This window comes from Mesocricetus auratus, unplaced genomic scaffold, assembly GCF_017639785.1.
Source record: "Mesocricetus auratus isolate SY011 unplaced genomic scaffold, BCM_Maur_2.0 Super-Scaffold_100014, whole genome shotgun sequence".
Classification (NCBI taxonomy): domain Eukaryota; kingdom Metazoa; phylum Chordata; class Mammalia; order Rodentia; family Cricetidae; genus Mesocricetus; species Mesocricetus auratus.
The window spans coordinates 63,282,101-63,298,793 of record NW_024429197.1 but is presented as its reverse complement, the minus strand read 5'-3'; the positions used below and the strand labels follow the sequence as shown (position 1 = coordinate 63,298,793).

At 36.7% G+C, this 16,693-nt stretch overlaps 1 protein-coding gene across 6 annotated transcripts in view; it reads left to right on the top strand.

Moving 5' to 3' along the window:
* LOC101844032 (lysine-specific demethylase 4C) overlaps positions 1–16,693 on the top strand; it is a 164,967-nt gene that overhangs the window by 61,951 nt on the left and 86,323 nt on the right. For 4 of the 6 annotated variants that reach the window (XM_040757297.1, XM_040757295.1, XM_040757298.1 and 1 more), the window contains one exon: positions 6,555–6,692. In XM_040757297.1, the coding sequence (XP_040613231.1) occupies positions 6,555–6,692 (138 nt within the window). Of the gene's footprint in view, positions 1–6,554; positions 6,693–8,635; positions 11,803–14,869; positions 14,978–16,693 lie in introns of those variants that run through there. The other 2 variants (XR_005881384.1, XM_040757299.1) reach the window with 2 other exon arrangements.

Genomic DNA, 16,693 nt, shown 5'->3' with positions numbered 1-16,693 from the left:
GAATACAAATTGGAAAGGAAGTGGTCAAACATTCACTATTTGTAGATGATATGATAGTTTATATAAGTGACCCAAAAAACTCTTCCAAGGAACTCCTGCAGCTGATAAATACTTTTAGCAGAGTGGCAGGATACAAGATCCACTCAAGAAAATCATTAGCTCTATTATATACAGACGATAAAAGGGCTGAGAAAGAAATCGGAGAAACATCACCCTTTACAATTGCCACAAACAACATAAAATACCTTGGGGTAACGCTAATCAAACAAGTGAAAAGACCCGTATCGCAAGAACTTTGAGTCTTTAATGAAAGAAATTAAAGAAGACCCCAGAAAATGGAAGGATCTCCCATGCTCTTGGATAGGTAGGATCAATGTAGTAAAAATGGCAATCCTTCCAAAAGCAACCTACAGATTCAATGCAATCCCCATTAAAATCCCAGCACAATTCCTTACAGACCTTGAAAGAACAATAATCAACTTTATATGGAAAAACAAAAGACCCAGGATAGAGCCAAGACAACCCTGTTCAAGAAAGTAATGTCTGGAGGCATCACGCTCCCTGATTTCAAGCTCTATTGTAGAGCTATAGTCCTGAAAACAGCTTGGTATTGGCATAAGAATAGACAGGTAGACCAATGGAACCAAATTGAACACCCTGATATTAACCCATACATATATGAACATCTGATCTTTGACAGAGTAGCTAAAAATATACAATGGAAAAAAGAAAGCAACTTCAACAAATGCTGCTGGCATAACTGGATGCTGGCATGTGTAAGACTGTAGATAGATCCATGTCTATCACCATGCACAAAACTTAAGTCCAAAAGGATCAAAGACCTCAACATAAATCCAGCCACACTGAACCTCTTACAGAAAGCGGGAGGCACCCTTGAACGAATTGGTACAGGTCAACAATTAATACATGGGACCTCCTGAAACTGAGAAGCTTCTGTAAGGCAAAGGACATAGTCAACATGAAAAAAAGGCAGTCCACAGAATGGGAAAAGATATTCACTAACCCCACATCTGACAGAGGGCTGATCTCCAAATTTTTCAAAGAACTGAAGAAGCAAGTCTCCAAAACACCAAAGGATCCAATTAAAAAATGGGCTCCAGAACTACATAGAGAATTCTCAATAGAGGAGTCTAAAATGGCTGAGAGGTACTCAAGAAAGTGCTCAGTATCCCTAGCCATCTGGGAAATGCAAATCAAAACAACTCTGAGATACCGCCTTTCTCCTGTCAGAATGGCTAAAATCAAAAACTCAAAATAACAAAATTATGCTGGAGGCAATGTGGAGAAAGGGGAACACTACTCCACTGCTGGTGGGAGTGCCAACTTGTACAGCCACTTTTGAAATCAGTATGGAGATTCCTCAGGAAAATGGAAATCGGCATACCACAAGGCCCAGCATTTCCATTCTTAGGCGTATATCCAAAAGATGCACATTTATCCAACAAGGATGTCTATTCTACTATATTCATAGCACCATTATTTGTAATAGCCAGAACCTGAAAGCAACCTAGATCCCCCTAAACTGAAGAGTGGATAGAGAAAATGTGGTATATTTACATAGTGGATTACTATTAAGTGGTAACAAAACAATGGAATTTTGCAATCTGTTGGCAAATGGATGACACTAGAAGAAACCATCCTGAGTGAGGTAACCCACACTCACAAAAAGACAAACATGGTATGTACTCACTCACATATGGGTTTTAGACATGGATCAGCGGCGTGCCAGTCTACAGTCCCTCTGCCAGTGAGTCTGGTAAACAGAACCTTCAACCAATGGCTGATGGAAGCCAAGGGACACACCCCTGGCCGAACACTGATCTGAACTCAATGAACCCAGAGACAGAGAGGGAGGACTGATGATCATAGGGGTCAAGACTGAACTTGTTTAATCTATAGAAAGAGTTGACCTGAACAAGGGAGAGCTCTTGAACCCCAGACCGATGGCTGAGAATCCAGCATGGGACTGATCCAGACCCCTGTGAATGTTGCTGTCAGTGAGGAGGTCTAGGCAATCTATGGGGCCTTGGGTAGCAGATCAATATTTATCACTGGCACACAAATGGACTTTGTGTGCCCATCCCACATTGAGAGATGCTTTCCCAGCCTGGACTCTTGGGCGATGGCCTAGGCCCTGCCCTGGATGAAATGAAAGACTATGGTTATCTCCCATGGATGGCCTCATCCACCCTGGGAAAAGGAGTCGGGATTGGGGGAGTGGAGATGAAGGGGTTTGTGGGAGGGTGTGGGATGAGGAGAGGGATAGGGAGAGGGACCTGGGATTGACATGTGAAGCAACCTTGTTTCTAATTTAAATAAAAAAAAACAATAAAATCAATGAACTTTATGGGTAAGGTGGTAGTTTATCATTGTTTCCATTTATCAAAACAATTCTGAGAGGTCTTCCGCTGGGGCCTATGACTTAATCAAGTAAGAAATTTGGACCCAGTTAATGGTAACAGGCATGCTTTTCACCTGTTAGGTGACATCTAAATTCAAGCAGATAGTGGTTGGTTACTATTGCAAAAGTCATAATGCCATTGTATATGTGTTTTTTCCTAGACAGTCCAGTGCTTATTGTATCTCACAGGGTTCAAAGCTGGGTCAGGGTGTTGATGACTTTTCTTCCCTAGTGGTGTTCATACAACCTTTTAGTGCTATGAAAGCTAACCAGTACTGATGAAGCTTCCAAGTTAGTACCAGCTTGGTTTTCTTTCTTTTTTCTTTTTCCATGTTCTGTGAGTCAAGTATGTGGTGTCTACATCAAGTTGTAGATGGTAATCAAAAGCAATGGCAATAGCTTTCATGTTTAGGGCGAATACCTAGGATGCGTTATTAACCGACAAGTCAAACAGAGATAACCCCTTCCTGGCCTTGGGTTTTTTATTTGATGATATCATTGTATCTAGGGGAATCATTCTCCTTTCATTTATTATAGGGCGACTGCATTTAAACTCTTTATATATGCATCTATTTTGCAGTTATCTAATATTAATTATCCCTGCTCATACTCATTTCTCTACCCTAATGTCATCCTTCTACCCCATTTCATATTGCTGCTCCTCTTTCCCCGTCCCACCAACTTTCTGTTTTCTGTCTTGAAATCCACGCTCCTCCATGACTGTTGCTTGGTGCCTATCTTCTTGGAGTGCTCCAATTTAAATATTGAAATATTTAAAGCCAGCATCTAGCACCCCGTTGAACAAATGAACAGGTGGTGTTTTTCTATTATGTTTGTGCTACCACACTCAGAATGATTATTAATAATTCCATCTATTTACCTGTGTCACAATTATGTTTTTCTCCATAGCCAAGTAGCATTTTATTTATAGCTCATTTTCTTTATGTATTTTTCAGTTGGTACGTTTCTAGGTTGCTTTTTTCTCCTACATGCTGTCAGTAACCAGCAATGAATAGGGAGGAGCAAATATCTCTATAATAAGATATAGAATCCATTGGGAATATACCAGGATTGCCCTAGCTGAATCATTGTGTGTATTTTTCTAGTGTTTTGACTTACTCTTATACTGATTTTCACAGTCCAAGTGTTTCATAACATGGGGTATTTATTTTTGTGTAGGGTTAAAATTAGTATCCAATTTCGTTCTTCTATGTGTAGCTTTCCAGTTTGACTAATACCATCTGCTGAAGATGCTGTTTGGCTTTTGGCTCCTTTGTCAATAGTCAGTAGGCTGTAAGAATGTGGGCTAATATCTGGGCTCTCAGTATTATTCGATAGATCAATATGTTTGTTTTTATGACATTGTCATAGGCTTTTTTATTACCTTATTATCAATCCTATAATTAGAGTTTAATGATGTCATTGGTTCTAGCTGTGTTTTTATTGTTCAGTTTGTTTTGGCTATCCTCGGTCTTTCATGCTTCTATATGAATTTTGCAATTCTTCAATTTCTGTGAAGAATTGCATTGAAGTTTTAATGGCGATTGCTTTGAATCTGGTGATTGCTTTTTATGTTGTAACCTTTAATCCTACCAGTCTGTGAATGAGAGGTCTTTTCATCCTTTGGTATTTTCATCAATTTCTTATTTAACGATTTCATTGTACAAGTGTTTCAGTTCCTTAGTTAGCTACATATACATGTATGAATAGTAGTTCTTCCTGACAGTACTCCTAGCCCACAAATATTTACATGGAAACATTACTTATGAAAGCCCGGCCTTAGCTTAGGCTTGTTCTCAGTTAGCTCTTATAACTTAAATTAATCCATTTATATTAATCTGTTCTCTTCCATCTTCCACACCCTATTTCCTTTCTGTGCCTGTGTCTTCTTCCCAGAGTTGTCCCTCTCTTCCTGGAAGTCCCGCCTATAGCTCCTGTCTAGTTATTATTGCTCATTCAGCTTTTTATTATGCCAGTCAGAGCAATACATCTTCACACGGGGTACACATAACCCACAACATACATATATGTGTGTGTATGTCTGATTTTCAAAATGTATTTCATTCCTTTTAGATATTTATGGATTGGATTGTTTCTGTGATTTCTTTCTCAGTATTTTTGTTAATACTATATAAAAAGCCTGGTGATTGCTGTTTGAACATATTTATTGGCTGTAGCAGTTTTCTGGTGGTCTTTAGAGTCTTTTATGTATAGAACTGTATTGTTTTCAAGTATGGATTGAGTGCTCCAGTGGAGACTGAAGACATTATATTAAAAAGGAGTAGACATAATTGCTATTCTTGCCTCATTCCTGATTTTAGTGGAAATGATGTGATTTTGTTTTCCATTTAACCAGTCTGTAGGCTTGCTGTTGATTGCCCTTATTATACCTATGTTGTCTTTGGAATTTTTTCATGAAAGGATGCTCGTGGATTTTTGTCAAAGACCTTTAATGAGTGTAATGTTTTGATCTGGGTTATCTGTTAGTCCCATTTATGTGGTTGATTATGTTTATTGATTTATATATGTTGAACTACTCATATCTCTGGATAAAGCGTCTTGATCACGGTCAGTGACTTCTGGTGTATTCTTGAATTTAATTTTTGAGTATTTTTCTATTGAGAATTTTTTCTTTTATGATTAGTTAGGTTTTTGGTTTTGTTGTCAGGATAATATTAGACATGTAAAAAGAATTTGAATGTGTTCTTTTTATATTTTACCAAAAAATTGAGGAGTATTATTGTTAGTTCTCTATGAATATCTTAGAATTTCCTTCTCAGTGAATCTGGCCTGGGCTCTTTAAAAAAAACTATGTGATTTTCAGTTACTGGATCTATTTTATTGGTTGTTATAGGTGTGCTTAAATTATTTTCACCATCTTACTTTAACTTTGGATGATCACATACATCTTAAAATTTATCCATTTCTTTCAGAGTCTTCAGTTTAGTGGAACATGAAGTTTTTATAGTATGCTCTAATATTCTCCGAGTTTCCTCAGTGTATTCTTGTTCATTTCTAATTTTATTGATTTTTGGTCCTCTCTTGTTTAATTAGCTAAAATTTTAATCAGTCAAACAAGACTTTTAAAGAACAAACTTCATTTCAGTTTTTCTTTTTTGGTATGTTTTGGCTTCTCTTCCATTAATTTCATACCCAATCCTTACTGTCTGCTGTAACCTACTGGCTTTGGTTTTGGTTTTGCTTGTTCTTGTTATTTCAAGGTCTTTGAGTCCCGTCTTCTGTTACTAATTTCAGAGCTCCCAAAAATTTCCCCATACGTTCTTACTAGTATAAGCTTTTTGTTTTAGGTCTGCCTGAGGTATTTGAAGAAATTTCTATAGACTCTCAAGAATGTGTTTTATAGAATGTCCTATAACTTGAGGATCTTATGATTTATGATGTCATTTAAATCCAATGTTTCTATGTTTGGTTTTAGACAACATGATTTCTTGGTGAGAATGGAGTGTAGAAATCACCCACAATCACTATGTTAGAGTTAATGCATGTTTTAGATGTAATAATATGCAGTTAGTGAAGTTGGCTATACAGTGCTGGGTGCAAATAAATTTACAATAGTACTATCCTTGGTGGATTCTTCCTTTAATGACTGTGACTTGACTTTCCTTATTACTTTTGATTAATTTTGGACTGAAGTCTATGTTGCCGGATACTACAATAGCTAAGCATGTTTCTTACTTCCATTTGTTTGGAATACCCTTTTTTACCCTTTACCAGAAGATGCTGGAATATTGCCAGGTGTTGGCAGCACACACTTTTAATCCCACCACTCAGGAAGCAGAGTCAAGGCAATAGAAAAATGCAGAACATAGGTGACAGTAGTAGATCCTTTTTCTGTGTTGGCAGATAAAGAGAGGAGTTCATATTCAATTCCAGCAATCTCTGACAACACACATTCTCCTGTTGTATTGTGGGTTCTAGAAATAGAACTCAAGTTTTCAGACCCATTTAACCATCGAACCATCTCAACACTCAGAACTACTGTCATCTTAAAATAGTTGTAATATCATGGCATTTTTTTTTGCTTTTTTAATTATAGAAAATGGAAGTGTATACTAATCATTACATGATTTGGAACATCTTATTGAAAATTATGTCTCATCAAACCCTACAGATCACCCAGGAGGCTGGAGAATTTATGATCACTTTTCCTTATGGATATCATGCTGGTTTTAATCATGGTTTCAATTGTGCTGAGTCTACAAATTTTGCTACTGTCAGATGGATCGACTACGGCAAAGTTGCTAAATTGGTAAGTTTCACTTGAAAAGTAAAGCATAGATAGTATGTATTCTCGTTGAACTTATATACTATTGTTTTTCATCATTCACATTGTGTGCCTCTTGCTCTAGTTTTTTTTTTTTCAGTTTAGGTATACCTACTTTACATGAACTGAAAATTCATTCTTGAAGTTTTCTATTTTGAGATTATTATAGCACAGTTTACTCTGACCAAATTTTTTTTTTCCTGTTGATGATTGCTTTCGCTCTCAAAGCTACTACCTGAGATTTTTTGCAACATTTTCTTTGGACTTTGCTTGTTAATATTTAGTCAGTGGATTAGAAATCAGGTTATAGTAGACGTGTTTAGTTAAATTCATAATTATTGATGGTTGAGGGAGTGCGGTAAAAAGAAATTGCTAAATTTTCCTTAATTTAAAAGTAAATTTCTCAGTAGTATTAATCTTAAATGTACCTTAAAATGTATTTTAAGATTAAAGTTGGTATTAAGTTCTGTTTGTAGTGCTTGTCACCTGTCTTTGTTGTAGCTCATATACTTTGTATTTTCATCTACAACGAAGTTTTTATTAAATTAGACTGCTATCACCTTGTGGCTTTTAAAACAGGGACATCTTCCAAACAATTGGTGGTAGTTTTCCCTTTCTCATGGCTTTTCAGGAGAAGCAGACTGGCAGAGGTTATGTCTTAATGAAAGTATTTCTCAGTTTGTGAAATTAACATAGAGTTAGTGGGAAAAAAAATGAGAAATGAAGCTTATGGCCCTTACCTAAGCTACTTCAAGGTACAAATAAATTTGTTTATCTCACTCTGAGAACAGTTGTATGTAGGACCATTTTTTGAATTTAGGGAAAATCACTCTTAAGTTACATGTGTATTTAGAATATTGTGTGATGTTAAAATATATGTAAAAGTCTACCCCTTGACACCTCAGGGAACATTTGAATTCTTGTTTAAAAAGGTTATTCTTTGACAGTTTCCTATGTGCGCACACGCACACTCACACATATCTATGTTCTGGTTGTTTAGCCTTCAGTTCCCTCTCACACCCCCTGCACACTTCCACTTGTAACTAGAAGCTTTGCTGCCTCCTGTCTGGTCCCACTTAGAGGCTTAATATTAATTATAATTGTTTGGTCAATGGCTCAGACTTCTTACTAGCTAGCTCTTTTAAATTAACTCATTTCTATTAATCTGTGTATTGCCGTTTGGTATGTGGCTTACCGGTGGTGCTCTGGCATGGTGTTCCATGTTGTTTCTTCTGACATTCTTTTTTCTCCCAGTGTTCAGTTTGAATGTCTCTCCTAGCCATACTCTGCCCTGCCATAGACCAAAGCAGCTTTATTCTTCAAGTAATAAAAATGACACATACTCACTGTGTAGAGAAGGACACCACACAGCACCCACTGAATCCCTCTTTCTTTCCAACAACTTCCCCTCCTATTTTTATATTTCTGTTGCCATCTGGGTTAGTTTGTGAGCTATGTAGTTTACATAGAGTTGCATGAGAATGGGTGTGATTATTTAATCAAGCATGGGCAAGTGTCCAGTGGCTACATCACTGAAAATAATGATTAATGTCTGTTCCTGAGGGGTTCTTTACAAAGGCACAAAACTGAACAACTACTTCCTATTTGGCAGCCATCATATTCTGTCTAATGAGAAATAGGACATTCAGCTTGCCTGCTTTGACCTGTTAATCTCAGTCCTTGCACTGAAGTAAAATGCTTTCTTCTATGTCAAAATGATGTATAACTATGCAGTTGTACTGTGGTATCATGATTTGCATTTTTAAATTTGGCAGAATAAGTAAGAATTGTAGATATCCAGATCATCAGAAAAATGGTTTAGGATTTATTTATTTTAGGTTTCAGAATTAGCTAGTGATATTGATCAAAGTAAGGCATTTGTTTTTGTTAGCCGTAAGAAATGAGATCATTTTTCCACATTTTTGTAGTAGGAGTGGACTGTAACCTGTGAGGAATCGTGGATATTGATCCACCTTCGAATCTCAGCTGGCTGAAGTGTTATGAAGGAGATGAATCTTAGGTCCATCCTTTCTACTCTTGATATGATATATTATATCTGTGTATTTCTGGGGAATAATTTGTTTTTCAACAAAATTAGAAGACATGTATGTGAACATTGACTCATTATATCACTAGATACATAATACTGATTGATACACACATTAGGCTAGCTAATTTAAAATGTTCCACATGTGCTTCCTATGTGGGCATTTCCCTCACCCTTCTCTTTCTGTGATACTGCTCTGAGAGTTCAAAAGTTTTCTGTTGCTGCTTTATCAATGTGCCAGGTGGTTAATGCCTAAAAATATTATCTTTTCATTTCCTTGCAGTTTAGTAGGTCAGAGGCTCAGCTTTGACCTCACAAGCCAAAAATCAAGTTGTTTCACAGGCTACGTTTGTTACTGATAATTTTCAAAATAAGCAGGATTTCCACACCTTGTCTTATTTAGGTTGCATGTCAGTTACTTTTCTTTTGCTGTGAAGTGAGATGTGTCTCCTGATATGTCAGAAGCTAACCCCACCCAATAGTCTCACCAACATGACTTCCCAGGTTGAACTGAGCAAGGACAACACAAATGGGCATGACAACAAGGAGGGGGTAAAGCCACAAAGAGCAGCTGGCATAGGGAGAGGCATTGTTCCTGGAAGAATTGGTCAGCCTTGAAAACTTACATACAAGCAACATTTTACAGACCAAGGAGGTCATATTTAGGAATACACGCATACACACACACACACACACACACATTTGTTCAATAATAATTAAAGAAAAATGAATCCAAGAATTTGCAAAAGAGTTGGGAGGAGTACATAGGAGGGTTTGGAGGTAGGAAACGAAAGAGGGGAATGTTGTAATTATTAGCTCAAAATTGTAAAGAAAAATTAACAAAGAACAAAAGAGACACCATGGCCAAGGCAAATTATAAAGGAAATTATTTAATTGGGGACTTACTTGCTTACAGTTTCAGAGTATGAGTATGGAGTCTATGGTCATCGTGGCAGTCATGGTAGTAACAGTAGTATTTCAGAGCTCATATGAGAGAAAGAAAGGGGGTGGAAAGAGAGAAGGAGGGAGGAGAGAGAGAAGCGTTAGAACGAGCTCTAACTGGAAATAGAGCAGGCTTCTGAAACCTCAAAACCCATCCCCAGTGACACACCTCTTACTTATTCTTAAGTGTTTCCACCAAATGGGGTTAGCATTCAAATCTATGAGCCCATGGGGTTCATTCAAAACAGCGCAACTTGCTACCTAAATCTGCTTCATAGAGTTGTAAGAAGTCCTTTTTCTTGCTGCCTCACAGGAACTGGTTAGGCTTTTTTTCTACAGACCTTTCTCAAACCTTTCCATATCTTTATTTCAGAACAAATAATGTTTAAGTCTCCATTTTTTTCATATAATACTGAGATTTTAGGGATTTGGATGAGAACATCTTTAAGAGATTTAGGGAGCTGGGAGCCTAACCATTTGCCTATGATAAAGAGTACAGACAGACTTATAATTGAGAATCTACTTAAATATAAGTAACTGGTGTTATCTGCTTAAAAACAGGGACTTAATCTTTAGTAAACAATTTTCAATGTTCCAGTAGCCTATGCATTCTTAATATTACCATTACTGTTCTTAGTCAATTATATTTCTTATACTAAAGTATGATGTGATTTTCTTTTAGACTGAAGTTGCTTTTGATCTCTTTTGTTGATAGCCAAGGTAGATAACCATATAAATTTACAGTATTGTACATGTATATAGCTTTTCACCATTTGAATATTGTGTACTGGGAAAAATTTTATCTGTATTGCGCATGATTGATACAATGTTTGGGTTAGTTATGGATCGCAGTAAACAGACTTTTAGCTTTATGGATGCCCTATTTGTTAGTCTTTTGTTATTTGCTTTTTTGAATTCATTCTAAATGGTAGTATTCATGATTTGCAAGTGTTGATGAATAAAGATTTTTATTATTGTAAACAGACTTCTGGTATTTCACTGCTAGGCAAGGAGTGTAAAACTGCCTGATAAAGTATCTATTGGAGATACAGCATTAATTGATGAATGTAGCATAACATGTGTACTCTGTATCTTCTTCATAATATAGACATATACGTAAATCATTCATCCATATGCTATGAAATAGCACATTATTCCAAATTTCTAATTTGATGTCTTAGAATTGTTACAAAGGCTATTTTCAATGAAAACAAAACTGATTAGAACACCTAACCATTTTTCTATGTTAGGAGATTGATTTCTAGCTGTCAGGTTTGTTTGGCAGAGAAAACTGTTGCTACTTTAGGTGGGTGTTTGAAGAGAGAAAGTGCCATTTACTGAGACTGTACTTGCTTCATGTTGGTGCTGGTCTGGAAAACAGAGGTGAGAATATTTGTCATTTCACAGGTTCTAGTACTGCTTCCTTTGTCCCTTGATCCTTACTTGTGGTGGCTTAGTAGTTCCTGACAATACCTCTGTAATGGGACTGGAGTGATGGTTATAGGTTTCAACTGAAATGATTCATGACCTTTTGATAGGTAGCTGTCAAGAAAGGTGTGTTTTTAAGATCTGGCTTTGATTGACTAGAAATCCCACATCATGATTAGTACCAAATTCAGTATCTCTTCCAAATTGCAACAAGATTTTGGAGTTTGATGTCTTCAACTAAATTTTTGGATTGGAAGGATATTCAGAACTTGTCTCTGAATCTTTTTAGGACATTCCTTTTTTCACAGTACTCATTAAAACTTCCATTTCTCTCCAACTTCTGGTCTCACAGCAGCTTAGTCTGATCATCCTGGTTTCCAAGAGGTCTCTAGTACTCTGTCTACGCATCCTTGACATTCTTGTTATTTCCTTCCATCAGGATCATCTGTCTCTCTTTTATTCTGACTTGTAAAGTATAACAAGGTGCTCCAGAGCTACAGGACCTTGTATTTGACAGTGTTATGCTGTCTGAGAAGGTGTTTATATATTTGTCATGATTTTACTAATCTAAGATATGATTCTCATAAAATATACTTAGCTCCCTGTAGTCCTTGCCTGTCACATAAGCCATCTTTGATTAGGGAGAGCTCAGAGTTGGCTCTGAAAGAGATGTTGGGCTGCTTATTTGTTCAGGAATATATGGTTTTTCTGAGAAATGGTGTTCAGATCTTGCTCTTACAAATCAAATTTTCACAAAACTGAAAACAAGCTAATAATGTGCTTTGAGATCATTATAACTGTATACACAGTAGGCTTTCATACTGTGTATTCAATCTGTTCACAATTATCTGCCACCTAAGAAAGACATACTTGCTCCCTGTAGTCTTGTGGTTTGGAATGCCTTGGTATATGATGTTCCTTTTTTTCTTTTGTGTTCTTGCATGCCCCCGGCTGAGAACAACGTGTGTGTGTGTGTGAGCTGTGGTGAACAGGTCTAAGACCTTTCATTAGAAGCAGTGGTGTTGAAAGCAGCACCCTCTCCCCCTACATTATCTTGGAAGAAACATATGTAGTTAGTAGGGCTGGGAAACAATTTTCTGCCTTATGAAATTCCAATGAAAGATGGTTGAGGACAAGGTCCTCATTCCTTGTCCTTACCGTGTCGCAGTTTGGTTTATAAAGAGAATGGCCTTTGTTCAGGGCTACTAGGACTAATCAGGCTCTCTTAACTTAGACTGCTCTTTTAGACTAGCATAGAAGACCAACAATTCTTCAGAATAAATCAGGGCCATTCTTGAGTAAAGGACACGAAGAGTTAAACTTTTCTCTGTCATGTGACATCGCCACAAGGATCAATACATTTCCTTTGTCTTTAGGGTGATTCCCCGAAGGGCTTTTAATAGCTGCCATGTGCCAAGCATTAATGCTAGTAGATCGAATATACTGTTTACTTATTTTAGGAATCTTCATTGCTTTAAACTTCAGAGTATTCTGCAATAATAATGCTATTATCACCCTGGTAAAGATTTAAAGATACAAAAGAAAGGGTAGCTATTGAAGCCAAATATCTCTGCGTGTTTGAAATAACTGCATTAAATTTTGTAACATTCCTTTGTGGGAAAATGGAGCCCATGCTTATTTCTGTGTACCTACAGTGGTACTCACAGGCCTCCATCTTGTCTAGGCTGTGTGAAAGAGCTAGTTTGCAGGTTTTGTTTTTCCTCTTTCATGTGGTAAGATGAAATTTAGGTTTTTGGAGACTGGATTTGGTATATAGGTTTATTATTATTATTATGCCACTGTATTTATTAGTTTCACATAAAAAAAACCTAGTAGCTGTTAAAATAAAGCTTTGGCTTAGATTTGAACTTGACCGTTCAAAGACATTTGTGAAGGTATTTGGTGATGTGGCAGCTATAAGCATCGTTATTTTCTTAAACAGCTATTACTGATTGTTTTGGGGGAAGGTCATGTCTTACCTATACCCTCAGAAAATGAGTGCTTTTTACAGTGTGTAGAGAGAGAGACATTCTATGACTCATTGATGATGCTGCTGAGAGTATAGCACTGGATGACACTTTGAGTTGATTTTATTTGAAGTAATTTTATATGTCATATGTGTGTATATATATATATATAAAATCAGTCAGAAAATTGAACTACAGAGCTGAAAATATTTTCTGACAAGATTCAGAATCATTGACTTACGAATTTAACAGTGTTCTGACATTTGAATCCTCAGGCATTTGAGTAAGTTTGGAAAGAGATCATAGAAAATTTTGCTAGTTGATTCTCTTTAGTCTGTAGTTGATTTTGTATAGGAAATTGTCTAGGATTTACATGCTAGGGTATGAATTAATTTTCATTTTACATTTCAGTCTTTTTTTAACGAAACAAAAATACTAAGTTAAGAATCTGTCTTCCCATGAAGTCCTCAGTTTTATTTTTATTTGTTCTATTTCCTTGCTAGCTGGCACAGTTCAAATCTCCTTAAGCATCTTGGTGATTTTTCTGCTTCTGGGATGTTAACCTTGCTGTCTTAGCGTTACTATTACTATGATGAAACACTGTGATAAGAACAACTTGCTGAGGGTTGCTTACAGTTCGACATAACAGTTCATCATCAAAAGCAGCAAGGGCAGGAACTCAGGTAGAGATGAAACTCAAAGCTTTTGTAGAGTCATGTATAGATGCTGCTTACTGACTTGCTTCCTGGCCTGCTCAGGCTGCTTTCTTATCAAATCCAGGACCACCAGCCCAGGGATAGAACCAGACACATGGACTGGGCCCCCTACCATCAATCACTAATTAAAAAAATGCCTTACAGTTGAATCTTATGGGGGTATCTTCTCAATTGAGGTTCCTTCCTTTTGGATAACTTAAGTCAAGTTGACTTAATACTAGCCAGCACGCATGCTGATACTGAGCATATATAGGCAGTTGACTGGCGTTGTTCACTACAATCCAGAACTTCTGGGTTCAAACTATCCTCCTGCTTCAGGTCTATAAGTACTGGGTTTACAGGTGTGTGCCATTGCACTTTTCATTGTGTCATAGAGCATTAACCTAACAGTGTTTGCTGGCTATTACTGTATGTAAAGGAAAGAAAATGTAGACTGCTTTGCATTTGTTCTTGAACAGGTCTTCCCTCTCTGTTCTCTCTTTCCCTGTATTTGGACTCAAACCCTTGACCTTGGGTATGCTAGATTAGAGATAAGAGGTCTACTATTAAGCTATATCACCAGGTTCCAGGTCCACATTTCTTAAAGTATTGAATACTTGTGTTGTGCAGTTGTAGCATGTGAAGTTCATATCCAGCAACTAACTGAACACTTATGAAGATAATGTCAGCATTTAAACCTAGGCAGGCTATCCCTACCTTACCACTAAACCTACTTCATGTTCCTAGCCAGGCTCCTCAATTTCCTATTTGAGAAATTTAGTAAAAAAAAAAAAAAAAAAAAAAAAGTCTCAGGAGAATTAAGCAATTGCTGCCGAAACAACACCTCACTTTAAAACTGGTGTCATATTTAGTCACACTGAAGTTTTGCCACAGCAAATGGGTCATAAATTTCCAGTTAGTCCTTCTACTGAAGCCCTTCAAAACTCTGAAGACGCTTCATGATCTGTGGGAAGTGAAGCTTGCGGCAGGAGTGCATGCACTGCCATTTCTTACTTTGTAGCTCTCCCCCAAATTCATTGTTTTATTTTACTGTCTATATCTGTATATGCTGTTTTCATACAGTGCTCCACATCTAAGGATCAAAGCCTTGAACAGATTGGGAGAGATCTGTAAATAATATATAGCCAATTCACAAAAGATAACAGTTCAATTTGATGATGCAAACATTTGGTAAGTAGCAAATGAAATTTTAATTTAATAAAATCTACAGGAAATATAAACGATAGTATAAATACTTCTTATATAACCGAGAATCATCATCTCTTCAGTATAACAAAGTGAGACCAATAATATCCTCCAAGACTGTCTCAGATTAGGAAAAGAGCTGTGAGGGGCCCAGTATTTCTAAAGGGCTGAGAAGACTATATTCATAGTGAGCCACTATGTGACCTACACTACCATGGAACCATCAGTTTGAAAACAAAATCAATGGGGCATTTTAATATTTAACCGCCATAGTCACTGATGTAATTTACAGAATCTAATACAGATTCTTGAATATAAATAGTTAATAAACATTTAGTATACATCAGCAAAAGCCAATATGCAATTCAGGATTAAAAAAGGTTAAATATTATTTTCTAAACATAGTTACAAAGCACAATTTTATTTTAATTCTTAAAAAATAGTGTGGGTTTGAGTGTATGTTTATGTGTGTGTGTATGATTTCTGTGTATGTATGTGTTTGTGTGTGCCCATGTATATATGTGAGTGTTATGTGTTTAGTTGCTTGCACATCTTTGCTGTACGTGATATATGTGTGTGTATATATGTGCATATATGCCTTTATATCTGGGTGTTTGTACATGTAAGGATGTGTGGTATGTGTGTGTATATGTGCATGTATGTCTATATCTGTGTGTCTGTACATGAGGGATGTGTGATGTGTGTGTATGCGTGCATGTATGTCTTTATATCTGTGTGTTTGTACATGTAGGGATGTGTGTAGATAGCGTGATAACTTTTGTGAATCGCTTCACTCTTTTCACCATGGGTTTTGGGATTATATGCAAGCGTTCTGGTTTGTGTGGCTATCACATTTGTCCTCTGAGATCTGACAGATCTATGTCAGGTCTATGGACCCAAAACTTTTGACATATTTGATTGTAATTTTGTTGCCTGAAATCTATTTTTTAATTTTATTTCTTGGGAAATTAATGCTGTCTCTGCTTTTGTCTTCCCTAATAACTCTCAGAATGTTTTTATCTCTGCTTCTGACAAAATGTTATGTTTAAAGTTTTATTTTTCTAGTCTATGTTGTTAGAAACTAATATATAGTATCATTATAAAAATTAAATGTATTAGATTAAGATATTCACAGAATAACATGACACAAAAACTGAAAACAGCCCTGACGTTACAATAGGTAAATGAGAAGAGAGTGCCTTCAAAGCAAGCACATTCTCTCTGGCTGCCCACTGCCTCAGTGTTCCCCTTTCTTGGTAGCTTATGAAGATACTTTGGGTCTCCCATGCCTGGGCCTGCTCATTGAAGGCAGCTATCATAAGTGCCTCAATCTGTCTATTCCAATTTACTGCTCACGATATATTATTGTGATATATTGTAATTTATTTCTTTGAGAATTAAAATGAACATCGATGGTTCATATCTAACGCCACAGATAATATCCAAGGTTGAGCTACAGAAGATCTCTGTTGAGTAAGAGTGGGTAAGATTTGATTAATAAAGGTTTGCTCTCCCAGCTTCAGAAAGATTAATGTTGAGAATTCTAACACATCAATTATTTTTCCTTAAGATTTCTGAGCTCTACATAGGAATTGTATGATCATGTGTCTATAGGAACTTGTTCTTATTCTCTGAATTGGGTTTGTGATGTCAGGCCTTTACCTCTTGAGTGCTGAGGTTATAGGTATGAGCTACCCTACC